The sequence below is a fragment of the Rhinoraja longicauda genome, chromosome 31 (genome assembly GCF_053455715.1).
Source record: "Rhinoraja longicauda isolate Sanriku21f chromosome 31, sRhiLon1.1, whole genome shotgun sequence".
Lineage (NCBI taxonomy): Eukaryota > Metazoa > Chordata > Chondrichthyes > Rajiformes > Arhynchobatidae > Rhinoraja > Rhinoraja longicauda.
In genome coordinates this window covers 15,540,376-15,565,593 of record NC_135983.1, presented here as the reverse complement: position 1 = coordinate 15,565,593, position 25,218 = coordinate 15,540,376, and the positions used below count along the sequence as shown (strand labels likewise).

Sequence of the window (25,218 nt, the reverse complement as noted above, 5' to 3'; positions counted from 1 at the left end):
CCTGCTGTACCTGCATGCTTCCTTTCAGTGACTGATGCACTAAGACACCCAGATCACGTTGTACGTCCCCTTTTCCTAACTTGACACCATTCAAATAATAATCTGCCTTCCTATTCTTACCACCAAAGTGGATAACCTCACACTTCTCCACATTAAACTGCATCTGCCATGCATCCGCCCACTCACACAACCTGTACAAGTCACCCTGCAACCTCATAGCATCTTCCTCACAGTTCACACTGCCACCTAGCTTTGTATCATCGGCAAATTTGCTAATGGTACTTTTAATCCCTTCATCCAAGTCATTGATGTATATTGTAAATAGCTGCGGTCCCAACACCGAGCCTTGCAGTACCCCACTAGTCACTGCCTGCCATTCTGAAAGGGACCCATTTATCCCCACCCTTTGCTTTCTGTCTGTCAACCAACTTTCTCCATGTCAGTACCCTACCTCCAATACCATGTGCTCTAATTTTGCCCACCAATCTCCTATGTGGGACCTTGTCGAAGGCTTTCTGAAAGTCGAGGTACACCACATGCACCAGCTCTCCCCTGTCAATTTTCCTAGTTACATCCTCAAAAAATTCCAGTAGATTAGTCAAGCACGATTTCCCCTTCGTAAATCCATGCTGACTCGGAACGATCCTGTTACTGCGATCCAAATGCTCCGCAATTTCGTCTTTTATAATTGACTCCAGCATCTTCCCCACCACTGATGTCAGACTAACTGGTCTATAATTCACCCCTCTAGTTTCATTCACCCCAAAATAATTTCATTCACCCTTGGGTGAACCATTCACCAGTTTAAGAATCACTGCTGTAGAGAGTCTCAGGTGATACTGAAAGAAAGCTGACAAGTATGAAAAGATTGGAAGAAGTAAGCACAAGAATAACATTTTCATTTTGAAATTAAACAAGAGGCCATAAATGTAATAGTCACTAATTCAGGAGAAATCTCTCTACCAGAGAGTAGTTAACACATAGAATTCATAACTTTGACAGAGTTTAATATATCATTAGTCTAGAGATACAAAAAAAAGAGAAAGGAATACGCATTTAAAAGACATTTGGGCAGATATATGGATACGAAGGGTCTAGAGGGCGGTGAGCCAAATGCAGTCAAATGGGATTAGCCCTGTATTCCAACTCGCATTGAAACGGGCTCCTCAGCCCACCAAGTCCATGCCAACCATCGATCACCCATTCCATACTAGTTCTATGTTATCACACTTTCTCATTCGGAATCAAGGGATGTGGGGAGAAAGCAGGAATGGGGTACTGATTCAGGATGATCATCAATGATATTGAATGGCAGTGCTGGGTCGAAGGGCCAAATGGCCTACTCATGCACCTACTTTCTATGTTTCTATGTTTCATCCACACGCTACAAAATAGGGGCAATTTACAGAGGCCAATTACCCTACAGATCCGCATTTCTTTGGGATGTGGGAGGAAACCGGAGCGCCTGGAGGAAACCCACACAGTCAGAGGGAAAACGTGCAAACTCCACACAGACAGTATCCACGGTCAGGATAAAACGCACTGTGAGGCAGCGGCTCTACCAGCTGCACTACTGTGCCTCCCTCTTGCGCCAGTCCAAGAATTTTACCTTTAGAGGCACAATACGAATGCCCCCTGCCATGCCTCCTAATCATGGTCGGCATGGACAGTTGGGCCTAGCAGCCCTATGAATCTACAAGAATTATGATAGGAATACGAAATGATGAAAGGTGGGAGGAGAGCAACAATGACCAGTTGGGCAACATGGCCTGTTTCAATGTTGTCTCAAGTTAATCCCAAACTGTATCAGGCCTGTGGTATGAATGTTGATAGCCTCATTGAAACAATAATTTCTTCACATTCACTGTCAAGGTTTTTTCAGGATAAAAATGTGATTTTAGAACACTGGGGCTGAAACACACAAAACTACCTCAGTGAAAAAAAATGCATGAGACCATTTCAGAAGTCCTAAAAAAATGTTTACTTGTGACATGGTATGACCCTATCTCCTCACAGCTGTGGAGGTGGGGAAGGTCACTAAACATGCATGCAAAATGTGGTCCAGATTAGATTCATTGGAAAGCACAAAACACTTAACACTGACGCAAGTCCTCTCTCTCTAGATTGGGCGAGGTCAGAGTTAAGGCTTCCTTCACTGGGACAGCAAGTACATTCTGGTGGAAGAACGTCTGTTCCTGTAACACTCACAGCGGCAGCACCTTTTAAACTCAGGAACTTGCAATCAGAACATATCCTTCCATCTGCAATGGGCCTGAATCTGAAGTTTAACCCCTTCATCCCTTTTCTCAAATCTAATTTAAATTTTAGATTCACTACTTTGCACGTTGACATTACACTCTAAGAAAAAAGCCTTTTTAATGATTATAGGAATCAAATTACAAAATTAACCCCAGGTAATATTCTGCCAATTATACACAAACAAGATGCAATGCATTTGGAAACCTTAATCATTAAAATAAATTAGTTGAACATTTTAAATGAAACCATACACAAGTGGCCACGTTGGTACCTGCATGGCCCAGTTGTACAGAATGGTCTACTCTTGTTCCTACACCAAGAATATTGCACTTTCAGTCCAGGTTAAGTGGTCACTTGATAGGAGGGGAGTGGGGTTAGAGACTAGACAAATCTAACTTCAGCAGCCAGATGTTCCTTTACGTGGAAGGTAAGGTAGGAAACCTCTCAAACTCTGTGGAATTCAATAATAAGAAAGTGAATACTTATAATCCAGCCACTGAGAATACGTCAGGACAACCAAACAACCAGGATCACTTTCCAGTGCGAAATGTTTTGATGCGGTGAACTGCATTAGTGGAAGTTAATGTGTCTGCTTCTCTTTGGCATTGTCAATAATATTTTGTTTTTAGAGGGGAGGGGGCAGATTTGAAGAAGAAATTAAAATCAATTACCATGAAGTAAAATGCCTATTGACAAGACATTAATATGATATCAAACATGGTAACTGTGCACCAATATATGGCTGTGTAATGATGTGATTAATTAACTGCAGTGACTCTTTTTCCTTTCAGTAATCTTTTAATTTAAAATTTAATGAGGAGCATTATTCCCCGCCTACATTGAAGGCATTAAGCCTCAGCATTGGTTCAAAGTTGCTGATTGCACTTCAATACCTCACCTAAGTGCAGCCTGTTTTCATGTGAGAACTCAAATGTGAGTGTGGACAGTGTGAAACCATTCTATAACAACGTGCCAATGGACATCCACACTAGTACTTAAACCTTAGGTCACCATTATGCCAGGACCAGGCATAGTCATAGAGTTATACCACACAGAGACATGACCTTTGGCCCACCTTGCCCATGCCAACCAAGTTGGCATATTGGGTTAATTCCATTAGCCTGCATTTGGCCCATAGCCCTTCAAACCATTCCATATAACCATATAACCATATAACAACTACAGCATGGAAACAGGCCTGTCCGGCCCTACCAGTCCACGCCGACCATTCTCCCTGACCTAGTCTCATCTACCTGCACTCAGACCATAACCCTCTAATCCCCTCCTATCCATATACCTATCCAATTTACTCTTAAATAATAAAATTGAGCCAGCCTCCACCACTTCCACCGGAAGCCCATTCCATACAGCCACCACCCTCTGAGTAAAGAAGTTCCCCCTCATGTTACCCCTAAACTTTTGTCCCTCAATTCTGAAGCTATGTCCCCTAGTTGGAATCTTCCCCACTCTCAAAGGGAAAAGCCTACCGACGTCAACTCTGTCCGTCCCTCTCAAAATTTAAAAAACCTCTATCAAGTCCCCCCTCAACCTTCTACGCTCCAAAGAATAAAGACCCAACTTGTTCAACCTCTCTCTGTAGCCTAAGTGCTGAAACCCAGGCAACATTCTAGTAAATCTCCTCTGTACCCTCTCCATTTTGTCGACATCCTTCCTATAATTTGGCGACTAGAACTGCACACCATACTCCAGATTCGGCCTCACCAATGCCCTGTACAATTTTAACATTACATCCCAACTTCTATACTCGATGCTCTGATTTATAAAGGCAAGCATACCAAACGCCTTCTTCACCACCCTATCCACATGAGATTCCACCTTCAGGGAACAATGCACAGTTATTCCCAGATCCCTCTGTTCCACTGCATTCCTCAATTCCCTACCATTTACCCTGTACGTCCTATTTTGATTTGTCCTACCAAAATGCAGCACCTCACACTTATCAGCATTAAACTCCATCTGCCATCTTTCAGCCCACCCTTCCAAAAGGCCCAAGTCTCTCTGTAGACTTTGAAAATCTACCTCACTATCAACTACACCACCTATCTTAGTATCATCTGCATATTTACTAATCCAATTTGCCACACCATCATCCAGATCATTAATGTAAATGACAAACAACAGTGGACCCAACACAGATCCTTGGGGTACTCCACTAGACACTGGCCTCCAACCTGACATACAATTGTCAACCGTTACCCTCTGGTATCTCCCATTCAGCCATTGTTGAATCCATCTTGCAACCTCACTATTAATACCCAACGATTTAACCTTCTTAATCAACCTTCCATGTGGAACCTTGTCAAATGCCTTACTGAAGTCCATATAGACAACATCCACAGCCTTGCCCTTATCAATTTCCCTGGTAACCTCTTCAAAAAATTCAAGAAGATTAGTCAAACATGACCTTCCAGGCACAAATCCATGTTGACTGTTTCTAATCAGGCCTTGTTTATCCAAATAATTATATATATTCCCTAAGTATCTTTTCCATTAATTTTCCCACCACAGACGTCAAACTAATAGGTCTATAATTGCTAGGTTTACTTTTAGAACCTTTTTTAAACAAAGGCAAAACATGCGCAATGCGCCAATCTTCCGGCACCATCCCCGTTTCTAATGACGTTTGAAATATTTCCGTCATAGCCCCTGCTATTTCTGCACTAACTTCCGTCAATGTCCTAGGGAATATCCTATCAGGACCTGGAGACTTATCCACTTTTATATTTTTCAAAAGTGTCCGTACCTCCTCTTCTTTAATCCTCCTAATTTCCATCACTACTCTACTTGTTTCGCTTACCTCACATAATTCAATATCCTTCTCCTCGGTAAATACCGAAGAAAAGAAATTGTTTAATATCTCCCCCATTTCTTCCGGCTCAGCACATAGCTGTCCACTCTGACTCTCTAATGGACCAATTTTATCCCTCACTATCCTTTTGCTATTGACATATCTGTAGAACCCCTTGGGGTTTACTTTTACATTACTTGCCAAAGCAGCCTCATATCTTTTTTTTGCTTTTCTAATTTCCTTCTTAAGATTCCTTTTACATTCTTTATATTCCTCAAGAACCTCATTTACTCCCTGCCGCTTATATTTATTGTATATCTCCCTTTTTTTCCGAACCAAGTGTCCAATTTCCCTGGAAAACCACGGCTCTTTCAAATTATTATTCTTTCCTTTCCACCGAACAGGGACATAAAGACTCTGTACTCTCAAAATTTCACCTTTAAATATCCTCCATTTCTCTATTATATCCTTTTCATAAAACAAAAATGTCCATTTCACTCCTTTTAAATCCTTTCTCATCTCCTCAAAATTAGCCTTTCTCCAATCCAAAATCTCAACCCTTGGTCCAGATTTGACCTTCTCCATAATGATATTGAAACTAATGGCATTGTGATCACTAGACCCCAAGTGCTCCTCAACACATACCTCCGTCACCTGACCCATCTCATTTCCTAACAGGAGGTCCAACACTGCCCCTTCTCTGGTAGGCACCTCTACGTATTGCTGCAAAAAATTATCCTGCACACATTTTACAAACTCCAAATACCTATTCCTATCCATTTACCTGTCCAAATATCTTTTAAAAGACACAATTGCATCCGGTTCTATAGCTTCATCTGGCAATTCATTCCAGATATGGACCACCCGCTGAGTGGATAAGTTGCCCCTGAGATTCCCCTTAGACCTCTCCACTCTCTCCTTAAGCCTACGGCCTTTAGTTTTAGAATCCTCTACTCTGGGGGGAAAAAGACTATGAGCATTCACTTTATCCATGCCCCTCATGGTCTTGTACATCTCAATCAGGTCCCTTGCATGAACTTGTTCTTCATTAAGCACGAGGATTGAAGGTTACTTTTGTTAAACACATTTGCAATTTTTCAGATCATCTAACAGTAGGGATTGTGGCCTTTCTGCTCTCTATGGTTCAATCACCAACTGAACCTGTAGGGAAATCTCAATAATAGCGCTGTGTATTGAAATTTCAATGATCAATCTCCTTGATGAAATCATTGGCTAGAGCAGTCCATACGGAAAGAGCGACGACACTGAAACGTGAGCAACAAGTGTTAATAGCAAATTAAAGGCATAAAGTTTTGTAAGGGACAATGAAAAGAGGATTTGGTGTTGATTGGCGAATATAAAGTGTGAGTGATCAGCCCTCGAAGGGTGGGAGTTTGCTGACAGATGTTTGGACAAGTGCTGAATGTACAGGGCTTCTGAGTGTCGGGAATGTAGCTTGTTGCACTTGTCAAGTTACAAATCCAGAAGCAGCTGTTTTCAGGAGCATCCTGATCTCAAGCATGGAGCAGATGAGAACTTTACAGGATCACCCTGGCTGCAAACTACAGTCTCACTTTAAAATCACTGGCTCTTTGGACTGACTAAACATTATTTTTCTTTAAACCCCATAAATTTTATTGTCTTTCACAATTTCAGAGGTTTTTAATTAGAACTTTATAAAAGTACAAAGATACAAAGTTTACAAGATCAAGAGGGGCATAAAGCTCAGTCTTTCCCCCAGGATAGAGGATTCTCTGGGGGGAAGCAGAGGCTTAAGGTGTATGGGAGCAATTTAAGAAGGACCTCCGGAGCAACCTTTTTACTCAGAGGGTAGCCCTTATCTGAATGAGCTGCTAGAGGAAGTGAGAGAAGCAAATGCAATTATGACTTTAAAAAACCCATCTGGATGATGGTGTGGCAAATTGGATTAGTAAATATGCAGATGATACTAAGATAGGTGGTGTAGTTAATAATGAAGTAGAGTTTCAAAGTCTACAGAGAGATTTGGGCCTTTTGGAAGGGTGGGCTGAAAGATGGCAGATGGAGTTTAATGCTGATAAGTGTGAGGTGCTGCATTTTGGTAGGACAAATCAAAATAGGACGTACAGGGTAAATGGTAGGGAATTGAGGAATGCAGTGGAACAGAGGGATCTGGGAATAACTGTGCATTGTTCCCTGAAGGTGGAATCTCATGTGGATAGGTTGGTGAAGAAGGCGTTTGGTATGCTTGCCTTTATAAATCAGAGCATCGAATATAGAAGTTGGGATGTAATGTTAAAATTGTACAGGGCATTGGTGAGGCCGAATCTGGAGTATGGTGTGCAGTTCTGGTCGCCAAATTATAGGAAGGATGTCGACAAAATGGAGAGGGTACAGAGGAGATTTACTAGAATGTTGCCTGGGTTTCAGCACTTAAGCTACAGAGAGAGGTTGAACAGGTTGGGTCTTTATTCTTTGGAGCGTAGAAGGTTGAGGGGGGACTTGATAGAGGTTTTTAAAATTTTAAGAGGGACGGACAGAGTTGACGTGGGTAGGCTTTTCCCTTTGAGAGTGGGGAAGATTCTAACAAGGGGACATAGCTTCAGAATTGAGGGACAAAAGTTTAGGGGTAACATGAGGGGTAACTTCTTTACTCAGAGGGTGGTGGCTGTATGGAATGGGCTTCCGGTGGAAGTGGTGGAGGCAGGCTCGATTTTATTATTTAAGAGTAAATTGGATAGATATATGGATAAGAGGGGATTAGAGGGTTATGGTCTGAGAGCAGGTAGATGAGACTAGGTCAGAGAGAGTGGTCGGCGTGGACTGGTAGGGCCGAATGGGCCTGTTTCCGTGCTGTAGTTGTTATATGGTTATATGGTTATATGGTTATAGATAGAAAACATGTAGAGGGCTGTAGGCTAAATGCAGGCAAATGGGATTAGCCCAGTGTTCAAACTTGGTCCGCATGGACAAGGTGGGCAGAAGGGCCAATTTCCATGCTGTGCAGCTCTATGACTCCAGAGTCACTTGTTTCAGTATAGAAAAAATATCAGCCAATTTATGGAAACAATAGACTCTAACAACCATTCATAAGTTTGGCAATAAAATCACAATCACGAGGAAGAACAATTTTCCTGCTGAGCCTTTTTTTTAAACTGTTGTAAATGTTTTCGCTTCCACTCCTGAAGGTACAGAATTTTGCCATGTGATGTCAAGCCAACTGCACGATGGGTGGCACAAGAGGATCCAACTGTGGGTAGTTAACAGCCAAATTCAATAGCTCTAATTGAAACACATACCCCCATGAAGATTCCAGTTGAAGCAGGAATCGTGCCTGGCTCATCTCCGAAGAAACCCAGGGGTGTTTCATCTGAGCCTGAGGCCTTTGTGTGTGTTATATTCCTCAATAGCATGTTGGCGACTTTAAACAACCAAGGCACTGCAGAATAGCTCACCTTAAATGTTATGTTTAATGGTAGGGGACCCTCATGTTAATTTGGAATAGTCAGGAAAGTTATCAAGTATATGGGTCAGGCTACTTCAAGATATAACGTGGTGCTTGCTCACTTGCTCTTAATAATCCTCTTGTTGACTCTGGATTAGTTCCACCATCAATCACCCAGTGATATGTGTTTCCTCCTGGTCTGGTCTCCATGACAACAGATTACTACAATCAAAGCCAAATAACCTCTCCTTTACTTTTTTTATTCAGTCTTTTGTTATTTTGTTCTGCCTATCCCTTTCTTCTATGCAGAAGGGAGCCAGAGTTTCTGTGCTGAAGCAGGGGTCACTTTATCACCAGACCCTAAGGGCAGCTCCGTGCAAGATTGGGCAGGTTAAGTTGTTTCCTCTGTCTTGCCCTGCGTTATGGGCTGGGGTGCGTGAGTGAATGCATTGTTGAAAATTTTAAATAATAATGCTATGTTGACACAATGTAGTATCATAATATCTTTTTTTTTTTATTGCAATGGTATGCTTGGGATAATGGATGAGGAGATTTAAATGTCCTGTATTGTATAATTCCAAATGTTTTAGATAAAATAATTGTTTTGGAGGGAAAAAATACTCAGAGATGAACCCTCATACAAACCTAACAGAGTGAGTGTCACCTGATTCAGCAGGCTGAGTAGAACTAGTCTGTGGAACGTCATTTAACGCTTCATGCTCATACACCACAATATACTAGAAAACCATCTTGACTGAGGAAAGTACTGACTAGTTGCAGCTGTGTGGGGATAAACAGATGCAACTGGAAGCTCAGGGGTTGGAGTGGGCAGAGCAGAAGATGCTTTAGTTTACATCTGAGAGATCTTTTGCTTATACTGAGCACCTGAAATCAAAGTAGTGTAAGACAATAACTGCAGATGCTGGTACAAATCGAAGGTATTTATTCACAAAATGCTGGAGTAACTCAGCAGATCAGGCAGCATCTCAGGAGAGAAGGAATGGGTGACTTTTCGGGTCGATACCCTTCTTCAGACTGATGTCAGGGGGGCGGGACAAAGGAAGGATGTAGGTGAAGGCAGGAAGATAGAGGGAGAACTGGGAATGGGGAGGGGAAGAGAGGGACAGAGGAACTACCTAAAGTTGGAGAAGTCAATGTTCATACCACTGGGCTGCAAGCTGCCCAAGCGAAATATGAGGTGCTTTTCCTCCAATTTCCGGTGGGCCTCACTATGGCACTGGAGGAGGCCCATGACAGAAAGGTCAGACTAGGAGTGGGAGGGGGAGTTGAAGTGCTCATCCACCGGGAGATCAGGTTGGTTACGGTGGACTGAGCGAAGGTGTTGAGCAAAACAATCGCCGAGCCTGTGTTTGGTTTCGCCGATGTAAATAAGTTGACATCTAGAGCAGCGGATACAATAGATGAGGTTGGAGGAGGTGCAGGTGAACCTCTGTCTCACCTGGAAAGACTGTTTGGGTCCTTGGATGGGGTTGAGGGGGGAGGTAAAGGGACAGGTGTTGCATCTCCTGCGGTTGCAGGGGACATTGCCCGGGGATAGGGTGGTTTGAGTAGGAAGGGACGAGTGGACCAGGGAGTTACGGAGGGAACGGTCTCTGCGGAACGCAGAAAGGGGAGGGGATGGGAAGATGTGGCCAGTAGTGGGGTCCCGTTGTAGGTGACGGAAATGTTGGAGGATGATTTGTTGGATGCGCTGGCAGATGGGATGGAAGGTGAGAACGAGGGGGATTCTGTCCTTGTTATGAATGGAGGGAGGGGGAGCAAGAGCGGAGCTGCGGGATGTAGAAGAGACCCTAGTGAAAGCCTCATCTATAATGGAAGAGGAGAATCCCCGTTTCCTGAGGAATGAGGACATCTCTGAAGCCCTAGTGTAAAACACCTCAACCCGGGCGCAGATGCGGCGTAGACGGAGGAATTGGGAGTAGGGGATATAAATCAAAGTTTTCCCTTCGCAAGAATTAATGCCTGTCAACATGATGATCGCAGGAAAATGTCCCAAAAAATAGAGCAATGCTTGTAAATGCAACCTTTTACTAGGCAGACTGTCATTTATTGTCCATCCCTAATGGTCACCTTCATCCGGGCGGCACGGTAGCGCAGCGGTAGAGTTGCTGCTTTACAGCGAATGCAGCGCCGGAGACTCAGGTTCGATCCTGACTACGGGTGCTGCACTGTAAGGAGTTTGTACGTTCTCCCCGTGACCTGCGTGGGTTTTCTCCGAGATCGTCGGTTTCCTCCCACACTCCAAAGACGTACAGGTATGTAGGTTAATTGGCTGGGTAAATGTAAAAATGTAAAAATTGTCCCTAGTGGGTGTAGGATAGTGTTAATGTACGGGGATCGCTGGGCGGCACGGACTTGGAGGGCCGAAAAAGGCCTGTTTCCGGCTGTATATATATGATATGATATGATAATCAATAGAGAGGGCAGTGAGGGTTAACCTCTTTGGTAGGTCTGCAATCACAAATAGTTCTAAACTATATTTCCTTCAATGCGGAAGCAATTAGTTTCATGGCCATCATTACTGATGCAACCCTTGTGTAATTAACTTGAATTTACCTGTTATGTAGAATTATGTCATCAGATCACCTGACCTCCACATTCTAGCCCAGTAAAGGCACTGACACGTGCTGCCATGTTTGGACTGGCCACCACAGTGATGGCAGAAACCTAGACTTGCTCCTTTGTGCAAATTTATTCAACCCTCTCCCGGGTACACAACAACAACAGGAGAGGCCACTCCATTTTTGTCTGATTCTAAGTCATGTTTCTTTCTCTCTAACAGATGCTATCTAACTTACTGATATCTGGATAACTTGCATTTCTCCCTGTATGCCGGAATTTATGCAGGAATATCTTGCTCTACCTTTCGTGCTGTCACTACTCTCCTGTAAAGGTACCACAACTCCAACAGCACCATCAGACTGATGCACCAACTCAGCTCATCTATCGTCCTGCGAGAGATGTGATGGGGATGTTGCGATGCACAAACACAGCTTTCGAACATACAGTCTGGAATAACAATTCCGAAGCGACAAAGAAAAACAAAGGAGAGCTTATGATGGTGAACTATTGAAGGAAATGACACATAAACAATTATAAGCCCAACGGTGAAAGGGAAATCCTCTGGAGTCAGGTTCCAAGTATCTGACTGACTTCCTTTATGCTGCATTTTGTACAAGTCAACAATTTGTAAAGTACAGAAGGCACATAGGTTTAAAATAAGGTTATCCTCCCTTCTGAGGAGCTCTCAGGCCTTCTGCAAGTGCAAGATCCTTATTGAGGTATTTATGATCATGAAGGGCATGGATAAAGTAAATGCTCTGTCTTCTTACCAAGATGGTGGATTCTAATACAAGAGGGCATATGTGAGAAGAAAGAGATTTAAGTGGGACCTCAGGGGCAACCTTTTCATTCAGAGCAGAGTCCGTATCAGGAATTAGCTGCCAGAGAAACTACAGAGGCAGATACAGTGAGCTATAAGTCAATTGCCAGTAAAAGGTATGCCAAATACAGTAGGTTAGCATGGACATGGTGGGCCAAAGGGCCTGTTTCTGTGCTGTGCAGCTCAAATTACATTAAGGCCCTTAGATCTGTCTGTCACCAAAGTCACATATCTGGTCACTGGAACTTTGGAGCAGAACCAGAAACTGCTAATGATAATTTGGAAACTTCACCCTTGGGTTCAAATTTCCCACCCAAATTTGCCTCTGCAATCTCCTCCACTCCTACAAGCATTTGGGATCCCTGCATACCTCCAATTCTGTCCCCATGCACATTCCAGATTTTCTTTTTTTCACCTTGATGGCCATGTAATGGGGTCAAAGTATTGAAGATCTCTAGGAGATGGCCATTTGGCCCATCAAAGCTCTCATTCCCCCGTCTATTTCCCTGTAATCTCTTCTCTCTTTAACAACAACATTTGAAAGACATTTGGACAGGTATATGGAACGGAAAAGTATAGAGGGAGATGGGCCAAATGCAAGCAAATAAAACCAGCTTAGATGGGGCATCTTGAAGGATGAGGGGGGATCTTATTGAAACATATAAGATAATTAGGGGATTGGACACATTAGAGGCAGATAACATGTTCCCAATGTTGGGGGAGTCCAGAACAAGGGGCCACAGTTTAAGAATAAGGGGTAGGCCATTTAGAACGGAGATGAGGAAGAACTTTTTCAGTCAGAGGGTGGTGAAGGTGTGGAATTCTCTGCCTCAGAAGGCAGTGGAGGCCAGTTCGTTGGATGCTTTCAAGAGAGAGCTGGATAGAGCTCTTAAGGATAGCGGAGTGAGGGGGTATGGGGAGAAGGCAGGAACGGGGTACTGATTGAGAGTGATCAGCCATGATCGCATTGAATGGCGGTGCTGGCTCGAAGGGCTGAATGGCCTACTCCTGCACCTATTGTCTATTGTCTATTGTCTATTGTCTATTGTGTGAGTTGGTCGAGGAGCCTGTGTCTGTGCTGTATGACCCACGGCTCTTTCCATTTCCATTCACTGCACCCGGATTCTCCTACCAACCATTTTTACTAGGGGCGATTTACAGTTGCCAATTAATTTATCAAGCAGCGTAGAAAAGAACTGCAGGTGCTGGTTTAAATTGAAGGGAGATACAAAATGCTGGAGTAACTCAGCGGGACAGGCAGCATCTCTGGAGAGAAGGAATGGGTGACGTTTCGGGTCGAGACCCTTTTTCAGACTGATGTCAGGGGAATGGGCTCCCCTGATATCAGTCTGAAGAAGAGTCTCGACCCGAAAGGTCACCCATTCCTTCTCTCCAGATGCTGCCTGTCCCACTGAGTTACTCCAGCATTTTCTGTCCTCCATTTATCAAGCATCTGTCTTTAGGATGTAGGAGGAAACCAGATCACCCGGGGAAAACAGCGGCAGTCACAGGAAGAACATGCAAACGCCGCCCAAGGTCAGAATAGACCTATGCACCACCCCTATCCTTCCTACTTCTCAGTTTCTTTGAAATAGTCCCTTAAAACCTTAATCTTTAATTAAGCTTTCTCCCCATTTTTTCCGCGATGCCAATGACAAATTCTATCAGATGACTTCCTTGTGAAATGCTCTGCAATATCTTTATCCCATTGAAGGCATTGCACGAATCCAACATGGCGATGAAGACACTGCAGTTAAAATCAATTTTTAACGTAATATTCCTTATTTATCTTTGATATCAACCATTCTTTCCTGCATCTTTTGGAGACATTTCTGAAATTGTAGACCCTAGAACATCGACCCAACCCCACCCTCTCTCGATCCCAATCCCACCACTTTATTCTTACTGGCTATTTGCTAGGATACAATTCTGGTGCCTTTGGTGATCATCTTTGTCATCGGTCCAGCTGATACTGCCACATGGAGGGATCTCAGCTGGGCATCTCCCACCTCATCCAGCAGGAATCTCAAGATGTCAGAAACTTTGATGAATCAGAGCCCCAATGGGTCCAGAATAATGAGGCTAATTCTGTTATAGGTAAAATCAGCCGACTGAGGAGAAACCAGGATCAGATCTCATCAACCGAGCTCCTGTGCTGACCGGGACAGCTTCGGCTTCAATCTAAGGAAGACCACATGACAAAGCTGAGGGGCAATCGGGTATTCTGTTAACAGAACATTGTTGGCCTAATACAGAGAACTTACTAAAAGTGGTGCAGAGACCAGGGATCATCTGAGACAGCAGTTAACAAATGCAAATAGAATTTTAAGGGAAAATTCAGCCCCCAGTTCCCTCTTCCTCTTTATGCCTTTCATTTGATCTCCTTAGCGGATAAGAGTTAGTCTTGTTATCATGTTTGGCACAGATATTGTGGGCCGAAAAGCCTGTTCTTGTGCTGTACTGTTCTATGCTCTGTGTTCTACGTCCTCCTTATCTTTTCAATTGTTCTTTTTACCCTTACCTGGCGTGTTCTCCTGACTTGCATTCACTTCCTCTCTCTTAAGTGTCTTTCTGCATTCTCTGATCATCTCCATGTAGATGTCTTACTATCTGCTCCTGCGCGTCTGTCTCTTTAATACTGTTGTGCATTTTATCCACTGACCCTACGTTTCACTATTTTAGCTATTTTTGACATTCTCAGTCCACCTCTAATTATTGCTCTGGCCTTCGGGCCTCTTTGAACAGATTACTAACTCTCACTATTTGACAGCCTTCATCCAACCTGCCTTTTCGTTAATTGGGGACCCAGCAGCTTTGTCACAGCAGCAGACACAGGGAAACCTTAAAACTTTGGCTAGTTAAACAAATGTGGCAGTTGTTATATTTAAAAGCAGCGGCAGTGATGGAATCTGAAACAGTGATGGAATAGCTACATTCGCACCAAATCCTTCCAGTGAGAAAGAAAGTTGTTTCAGAAACAAAGAGGGAAGTGAAGAAACCTTTAAGCTAAAAGCCAGTTAAACAGTGAACCCTAAATTCCACCCCAGACTGAAAATGCAGTTTTATTCAAAGCAACAGCTGGATTAGGTTAACTTCACTAAGTCAAGAAGAACATAGGGGAGAGGGGTAAAAATAGACAAAAGCACATGCAACCTACCTCAGACCCATGGTCCAGCCTCCACCGGCTAGTTCTGTCATCTGTCCTCACTAACTTATTACGCTTCCAAACAGGACTGAGTGGCTCTTGTCTCACACTGCTGAGCAACAATTAAGGTACTCAGCTCCCTCTGTAAAGGCTTGGCTGACAGTCTCACAGAGAGACTAATCCAATCTCAACAGACCTCTCACAAGCGGGTAGAGAGAGAGGAAAGAACGACTTACGGAATGTACCAATCCAGCCAAGTGAGGGGGCAGGGATTTCATCCCATTTTTTTGCCTGGCCGCTGAGTTTTCTTTTAAGTATTTGATAAAATTACTGATGAGGTATAACATTCAGTAGTTTGACCTTGTGAATGGGATTATAGGATTGTAGTAAAACCTCGTCTCCCCACACAGTGAATGAACATTCTGTCCTGTTGAAAGAAATCTCATAATCTCCAGCCACTTTCTCACGCATTATCCACTTTTACTCTATGTTCTGCTTGTACTGGAGAATTAAACTATGAGCTCCTTTATTCTAGTTCAAGACTAATTTGTGATTTGCTGCTTGTTTAATATCTGCGAGATTTACTAATCACTTTAGTTGGCCGATGACCAACATTTTTTCAGTATAACTTATCGTTAATGAGTTGAAATCATTTATTCGGTATAACGTCTCTGAAAGCAAAGTAAATTTAAATTTTCAATTTCTAGTGAAGAAAATTATCTCCAAATGGGAAAACAGAAAGCAGCCTTGAGTTGAAAGGCTGTTGGATGTACTCCCCCACAAGTTAGGTTCAATGTCAATAGCTTTTTCTTGTTGGTTCACTTCTACTTTATATTGATTTCTGACTACTACATGCAGCCTGGCTATTTTGCTGCAGGTGCTAGCTTGACCATGACACCTTGCCCAGTCAAGTCGCCTGTCAAGATTTAGTTGCAATTCTTGCTGCAAAGTCAAACATCAGCAGCTGCAGCTTACATTAGTGCAGTTTCTTCAATCTAGATTTTTTTTAATTCTAAGATACTTAACGGACACTTAACAAATACTTAGAGTAAGAAAATAACTGCAGATGCTGGTACAAATCGAAGGTATTTATTCACAACAGATTCATAATGAAGGTATTTATTCATAACAGATACTTAGTGTTATGGTGACCATATAATAACAGAAGCCTTACACCTGGATAACGATCCAAAGACTTTATTAACTACATAGCAAGCACGACCATTTTAGTTTTGGGCTTGCCTGATCTCTTTGTTCTTTTATCCAACTGTTGTAATCAGGTTATAATATTACAGCACAAAATCAGGTCCTTCAGCCCAACTCATCCATGCCGACCAAGGTAACCCTCCAAAGCTAGTCTCGTATAGAGTCACAGAGGTGTCCTAATGCAATGGGCCTTTCAGGGACCAGTGTTCCTCCATCAAGAGCATAGCAGTGGAAATGCCCCAGGACATTTTTATTCATACAATTGAGTTCCCCACACCCAGCAGATTCATTTCATTAAAGGAAGGATGAGCAATTTCACTTCTCTAAAAGGGTTATGGTTTGCAATAACCTCTGCAACAAACGCATATTCTATCATTTAATGTTATTAAATGTTAAAAAAAAACAAAGGGAGTGGATGAAGTCAACAACAGCTGACATAAGACCTGTTGAAATGATGTGTTTGAGGGCCTAAATTACCTGGTCTGAAGAAGGGTCTCGACCCGAAACATCACCCATTCCTTCTCTCCAGAGATGCTGCCTGTCCCGCTGAGTTGCTCCAGCTTTATGTGTCTATCTTCGGTTTAAACCAGCATCTGCAGTTCCTTCCTACACATTTGGTCTAATACCTGCTTCGATTCCCAGCAGTCTACAGACTGTGCAGCATGGGAGGATACGGTGAGGAGATATCACGGCTTGATCCCAATGTTCAATGATCACTGTTGATGTACTTTGCATCAGTGCATTTTATTTGTGGCTCAGAAGTAGAAACTCCCTCCGATTTTCCCTTGCTAACCCAAGGACTTCAAATTCAATTGGAGCTTTCCTTTTGGTTGAGGTGGTTAATGCCGAAGAGGAAACTGAACTTGTAACTTACTGGTCTGTGTATTGTAGCCAAGTGCCATTTTAACCAGCCAAACTATTTCTATAAACATTGTCTGCAGTTGAATTGCCAGGACCACTATTATGACAACTATGATATGGTATTGTCAAGAATTGATCAATATGGATCAAGCCAAGTGTATATGAGCTTTGCTAAGAATTTAGTCTGCACCTTCCTATAACACAGCTCCCTGTTAATAATACAGGCAAGGTGAGGTGAAGGCTCAATTTGCAGGCACAACCTATAACCTCCAGGAGCAGCATTGCTTTATTAAACTATAAAGGAGTTTCCACAACACACACAGCTATTGGAGACACAGGAGACTGCAGATACCGGAATCATGCGCAACACATAATCGACTGCAAGAACTCAGCCGTTCGATCGGCATCTTAGAAGATGCAGCGGTGGAGGGGTGGTGAGTTGAACAGTTGACGTTTCAAGTCAAAACCCTATATCTGCGAGCTATTGACTTTTGGATTCATTTGAACTGATTAAATGTTGGAATTAGAGGCCTCTTTGAATATGATGATGGTCTTAGATAGGTCCAACGTGAATTCCTTTTTTTTCTACAAAAGTCACCCTGGATTGTTCCACAGGTTCTCTCTTCAACAAGGGAGAGGGGTGGGATAGAGGTTGGTAGGCAATGGACAGAACAAGATGGGGAATAGATGGTGGACAGGTAAAACCAGTGGAAGGAGTGGGTGGGTAGTACAGAGACTGGTCGGTAATAGATGAAACTAGTTGGGGAGGGAAGATGGGTAGGTGGAACCAAGTAGGTGGGAGAATGGGAATGATGGACAAAGAAAGAAGAAAACTCGGTGGATAGACAAATGTGTGTGGGAGAGAACACAAGGGGTGTGGGTTACCTGAAATTGACACATTTAATGTAAACTACCCAAATGGAATAGGAGATACAGCTCTTCCAATTTGCATTTGGTTTTCTGTAGCAATAGAGAGGGCTGAGGACAGACACGCCAATGTCGAGGTGAAAGGGAATGCTAAAGTGACATGCATCCAGAAGCTCAGGAAGGCTATCACAGACAAAGTGCACGTGCTTTGCAAAATGACTGCCTAGCATATAGTTGGTTTCACTAATGTAAAGGAAGCCACATCATGTGCACTGGTCGAAAGAGGTAATGATGAAACCAAGCATCGGCTAGGCAAACATTTTGGGAAGCTCCTGCATTCTGACTGCAAAAGCCATCTCAAGCTTCCGGTTGTATGTCATTTCAACTCTGCTTCCCACTTTGACCAATCTCTCCTTGGACTTCTCCATTGCTCAGGAAAGAACAACATCTCAATCCCATTTATGCAGCTTACAAACAAAAGTCATGAACAATGATTTTTTCTGTTCACTCCCCTCATATTCCCCTACACATACACAGCTATCAACCTAGTTTTTTTTTACTCCCTTTGTTCACCTTTCCCATTCCCTCTCCCCACCTGTTTTCATCTGTAAATTATTCCCTTGCTTTCTGGTCCCCCTTATCGCCAACCAGCCTCTAACCCATCTCACTCCTTCACTATGATACTGCCACAAACTGGCAATCTTTCCTCTACCCCCTCAGGCCCAAGTTTAGGGTATTAACCACGAATGTCAACTTGCATTTTTCACTGCCACAAATGCCACTTGATCTGCCGAGTTCTTCCAGTGTTCTGTTTTTATGTTCTACAATCCAGCATCTTCAATCTTTTTGTCATCAAGTGATTGTCAGAATCCATAAGGCACTGATTAGATAGACTGAATGGATATCATTCTTTCCAGAGATTTTTTAAAAATTATATCCAACTTGAATAATTGAAACAAGATTTTTATTAAAGAAGTAAATTAGGGAAGGAATAATTTGCTAAATCAAATGCAACATTTATTTATAATTAAAGTTGAGTAATGTTACTCAAGTTTTATACAGTCCACCCTTTCATCGGTTGCCAATCCAGGTTGATTCAATTTAACCTCTATTAAAATTGATTGTGAAACATGAAATAAAAGGGAAATTAATCAGCTGGAGAGTTTTTCCAAAAACATTTCGAAATTTTAAAGTACAATATAAATGTTTTCATATCCCACACTGTGATCTGAGTTGAAGAAAGACCATAGATTATCCTACCTGTCATCTGTCAGCTCACTCTTGACAGCTGTGATTTCTGATCCTGTCTGATTACATTGGTCAGCTCCATCGTTAGCAGGAAATGCCTGAACTTCTCCATTTGTAAGTTCATTTGATTTGTCCTGGCTATCTTTAAATTGGGGTTCAACGTGTCTCTTCTGATCATCCTTATTTCGATGAGGAGATAACTGGGCTGAGTTTGACGTTGGTGCTTCAGAGTCAAAGAACACTGGCTTTACTTGGTTGGTGCTCTGGCCTTCCTGGGCAGTACCGTCCTTCTCTGGCCATGCCACCTCAGCCAGCGATTGCTCCTTTTCCGATGTTTCATTTTGGTCACTATTTGGCACGGGTGGCAGAGGGCCATGTCTACCCCTTCCTTTGATCTGTCCTTCAGCTGCACATGGCTTTTTGTTTGGTTTCTCAGCCCTGTTAGAGTTCCGACGTGGCATTGTGCCAATGTAGGTGTACATATCACTTGATCGGACATAGCTAGGGGTGTGGGCCACGGTCTCCAAATCATCCAAAGTTCCTTGCACTGTCTCCCTACGAATCTGGAAATCTACATGGTTGTCTCCCAACTCTTTCTTCTTAACTTCAGAAGAACTGGTGAAAGATCGCCGGATGTTTGTTAAACTGCCGAAACCCTTAAACTTAAAGAACTCTGAAACAAAGGGAACAAAAAGAACTTAGTTAAGATATTATTACATATAGAACAAGAGATCGCTATATAGCCCATCAACTTTCTTCCTTCATCAAACTGTACAAATATTGTACAAATATTGTGGTCAATATTTATCCCTCTCACCACATTACCATGCAGCCCATGAATTGTTCTGAGGGAGTGCTGGGCTTTCAAATGAGACACTAAGCAAGTACCTCATTGACCTTCATATGGACACAAATGGTCACATGCACATTACTTTAAAGAGCAGGCGAGTTTTTGTCAGATGTCCTGAGTAATATTTACGAAAACCAACATCTCAGAAAATCAGATCAGCTGGTTAGTACCACATCACAGATTTTGTTGTGCAGAATTTTGTTGTTACATTACAGCAGTCACGATACCTCAGAAGTACTTCACTGGTTGTAACATATCTTAGAACAACCCCTAACTGGAACAAGTGCTATAGAGATTCAAACTCTTTGTTTCTTTAGCATATTATGAATCCAACCCAATACATTACTCTAATATTTAGTTGATAGCAGAGATTATTAAAAAATGGAATGCATGAAGTTGGGAGAATGAAAAGCATGGACTGAGCCTTGGAAAGTGAACAAAAAATGGTGAGGAAATAAATAGGTATTTTTAGGCTCTAGAGCTACATGGTTTGGACTTGGGAGCCCAGCTTTTCACAATCTATATCAATGATCTAGATATGGAAAATATGTATAATATTAAACTTTGTAATGTTGACATTACAAAGTTGGGTGACAGTGTAGATTGTGAGGGGATACATGGACACTTCAGGGGGATATAGATAATGGTCAAGAACACCGCAGGAATACTATTTGGTCATTCACTTTGTTGAAAGTGGAGTGTTCTTTAAATTATAAAAAAAAGTGGATCACTCCCCATGTGTCCAGAGCCAATTCCCAGCAAAAGCAGTCATTGATGATGTAAATCAGTGCACCAGCATAGCTGCATAGCTGTCAAAGGAAGAAGCTCAGCACAGTGGTGCAGCTGGCAGTGATGCTGCATCCCACGTTAGAGACCCAGGTTCATTCCTGACCATGGGTGCCGTCTGTGTGGAGTTTGCACGTTCTCTGCAGTTTCCTCCCACTTCTGAAGAAGTGTGAGTCTGTAGGTTAATCAGCTTCTGTAAATTGCCCCTCTTGTGTAAGGAATGGAATGCGAAAGTGGGATAATATAGAACTAGTGTGAACAAGCTGTGAACTTGGTGGACCAAAGGGCCTGTTTTCAGAATGTTTAGAAAGGAGGTACAAGTCGTTGATGATCTAATACCATTCCTTTCACACTATTACCCAAAATTCCACCGGGTGGCGCCGTCAGCAATGGCAGCCTCGCCAACGGTCTGTCTGTTTTTTCTTATTTTTAGTGTGTTTTAAAAGTATGTGTTAATGTTCTCTGGTCTGTTTTATGTAGGGGGTGGGCGGTGGGAAACTTTTTTTCAATCTCTTACCTTGCCGGAGATGCGATTGTTTTCCGGATCGTATCTCCGGTCGCTCTGTGGCCCAACATCAGGGAGCTGGCGGCCTTGTTTGGGACTGACTTTGAGCCCCACCGCGGGGCTTTGGGCTTACCATCGGAGCCTGCGATCCCTTGCCTGGGATCAATGCTCCAACTACGGCCTGCGGATTTCAACATCAAGGAGCTCGCGGTCTCGGGTAGAGACTGATGTCGGGAAGCTCCAAATCGTAGAAGGTTCGACTAGGCCCAACTCGGGGTAGATTGCCTGGCACGGGGAGCTGAGATCCCCCCGATACAGGAACTTGATCGCCCGGACATGGAAGGATCGACTGCCGGCTATGGGAGCCAAGATCGTCCCGTCAACGGAAGGCTCGAGGCCTCCGACCGCGGGAGAACAAAGAAGGGAAGAGATTGAACTTTTTTTTCTCCTTCCATCACAGTGAGGAATGTGGATGAGTTGCTGTGGTGGATGTTTACGTTAAAATGTATTTTGTGTGTTTTGTTGCTATTTATTGGTATGACTGTATGGCAAAACAAATTCCTCGTAAACTGTAAAACATACTTGGCTAATAAAGTATGATTATGATTATGATTAAGTGATAATCTTCAAATAAATCACAAGACTGAGTTTTAATGGGGAAAAAAAACTGCAAGGTATTAGAGAAAACTAAGACCGTGATAAGACTAACAAGACCATCTCAAGCAGAATAGCCCTTTCAACATAAATGAAAACAGAAAACACTGGGTAAACTCAGCAGGTCTAGCAGCCTTGATGGAAAGAAAAAGAATTGACATTTCTGGCTAAAGACCCTTCGTTAGAACTCACTCCCAGCCCTTCCAACATAATGCACACATGTATCGCTGAATAGCTGCCCCAGACCCCTCTGGCTTATCCCTCCAAGCACTGATAAGAACCATCTCGATGCCCATCCCCCATCCCCCATCCCTGCATCGATCAGTGAAGAAATAGAAATGTTTATTAATATCCAAATCCGACATCCCATTTTCACTATGAACACGTAACACTATGTTTAAAATCCACCAACATCCTCTGGGATCACTATTCCATGGGTTCCTGTTGGTTATTCAACGGCAGAAAGCAATTTAGTTATGTTTTTTTTTCTCATATTGTGTCCCTTCTTAACTGGAAACATTTCAGCTGGAGGTCATGGGATAATTATCAGAATGAGGGCCTTTGGCTGAAATTCGTTCCCCTTGAACCCTTGAGCCCAGGGAATGCATAAATAAATTACAGAAACTCCACTAAACCACCCCTGCAACACACCCATTCTCCCCATTATTTTTAATTTTCTTTGTGTGAAATTTCAATTGAGTGTTTTCATTCGTATTGGACTCTCCATGCAACTGTGATATCCTCGGCACATTTTAAGTTCTGACGTGTTGCAGCAAAAGTCAGTGAATCCAATTATCAGCTTGTGTGGACCATCTATAGTTGTGGGGGAGAAGCGAACACTGAAAGATTCCCAGGGTTTAGCCAGGCCTTTAGGGAGATGATGAGAATTCAAAGGCTCTCAGTTATTTCTGGTCACATTCCGAGAGAGCATGTGGTGTTGGTAATGAGAGGCCTGGTGCAGCTCAATGGCCTGTCCCATGACTCAGTGACATCTTAAAATAACAATCTGTCTGTGGAACCCCTGTTTGAAGGATATGATGTAGTTTAAGAATGATGTTATGTTTGCTTCTAATCACCAGCTTTGAGGTTAAAAATGGAAACCTGAAGTAAATTGAACGTTTTTTTTTGTTGGACCTCGTAACAGGGTTAGGGCTTCTCCAGCTAGTTCTCATTCACCCTGACAGCGTCCCCTCTGTGCATCTGTCAAACATCTGGATACACAAAGGAAAGGGCATGGGAAGGGAAATGCTGCTGCATACCTCCTTGTTATAATTAAAAACATTCATATAAAAAATGCACAGTTTTGGTCACCCTGTTATAGGAAAGATGCCGTTAGGCTAGAAAGATTGCAGAGAAGATTTACAAAGATGTTGCCAGGACCTGAGGGCTTGAACTATGGGAAGGGGATGAACAGGGTAGGAATTTATTCCTCGAAGCGTGCAGGAAAGATTTAATAGGGACCTGAGGGGCAACTTTTTGGGGGGTGGTGGATATATGGAACAAGCTGCCAGAGGAACTAGTTGAAGCAGGTATAATGACAATATTTTTAAAACATTTGGACAAGTATATGGATAGGAAAGGTTTAGAGGGATATGAGCTAAAAGCAGCAAATGGGACTAGATTAGATGGGGATTCTTGGTCGGCATGGACGTTGTTTCCATGCTATATGGCTCTATGACTAGAATTGACAGGGCATTATTATCCTCTGACTTCCAGATAATAATAATAATAATAATAATAATAATAATAATAATAATAATAATAATAATAATAATAATAATAATAATAATAATAATAATAATAATAATAATAATAATAATAATAATAATAATAATAATAATAATAATATATTATTATGGATGTTGTTATAATTATTATTATTATGGACGTTGTTATAATAATAATAATAATAATTATTATTATTATTATTATTATTATTATTATAATAATAAATAATAACAATAATAATAATAATAATAATAATAATAATAATAATAATAATAATAATAATAATAATAATAATAATAATAATAATAATAATAATAATAATAATAATAATAATAATAATAATAATAATAATATATTCCTTTATTCGTCCCACACCGGGGAAATTTACAAGATGAAATCTTTTATATCTTCAGACCATTCAGAAACCCCTCACAGCTCATGAAACATATTTGCTATTTTGATTTAGGAGAAATTACAGTCTCTTATAGAACTTTGGGCTCCAGCACACGACACGGTGCTAAAAAACCCATTCCTTTTGAGGGATAAAGGTAGTGAAGGGCATCTCCCTGCAAGGTCTGATTCCTTATTCAAAGAGTAGCACCCTCAATAAACAGCAACATTTACATTCAGTGCAGAGACGCCACCCTAGATTATGTGCTCCGGGAATGAGCTGGGAGGCCTCAATTTTATGAGCCAGAGGTGCGAACCACTCTCTCAAAACTGCTACTCTAAATAGCTGCCCAAATTCCTCAAAGTGAATATAAAACACTGATCTGAAATTCAACCCATCAGTTAAGTACAAACAAGTTAAAGAGAGGGCTAATTGATAAACAATCCTTTGTGCACAAAGCTGTATATTTTGGCAATAATTTAGCGATAATTCTTCGTGTATCACTCATGCAGCAATGTCATAGAATCTCTCTCTCTCTAAGACGGTGTGAAAATAATGATGCAGGTCAAATTCAAATTTGCATAAAATAACGACACAATATGAATCAAGATGCAATCCGAATCAAAAACTGCACCCATGGATGTTAAAATTTCATGCCCAAAAGAATGGGATATTCGATAACATAATTAACTTTTTACAGAGCTGTATGTCATGTTAATGTTTCAACATTACACACCTAGTGTAACATCCTGCTGTGCAAAATGCCTCAGTGACAACTGGATGATAACATTGTATCATGGAGTATTCTGTTCCTGTGTTATACACACTGTGCTATGGGTCCAGTCCCAGTGTACACTATATTATAACATGGTGGATTAGGGAGTATAATGTCCCAATGAAACATTGTACATTGTACTGTTGAGTATCCTGTCCTATTCTATATTATGGAGTAGGCAGTGCAATATCCCAGTGTATTACAGCACAGTTTACTAGATTATTAAAGTGCTATTTGAGCATTTGCATGGTGATTAAAACCTAGCAGCTTTTAAATTTGTTACTGACTTATTGCAGTAAATGGCATT

The 25,218-nt window shown here is 42.0% G+C and overlaps 1 protein-coding gene across 2 annotated transcripts in view; it reads right to left on the bottom strand.

The window, feature by feature from the left end:
- The window catches only part of sh2d3ca (SH2 domain containing 3Ca), a 125,989-nt gene that overhangs the window by 64,480 nt on the left and 36,291 nt on the right, over positions 1–25,218 (bottom strand). The window contains exon 4 of one of the 2 annotated variants that reach the window (XM_078425754.1): positions 19,235–19,895. In XM_078425754.1, the coding sequence (XP_078281880.1) occupies positions 19,235–19,895 (661 nt within the window). Of the gene's footprint in view, positions 1–15,052; positions 15,237–19,234; positions 19,896–25,218 lie in introns of those variants that run through there. The other variant, XM_078425755.1, reaches the window with a different exon arrangement.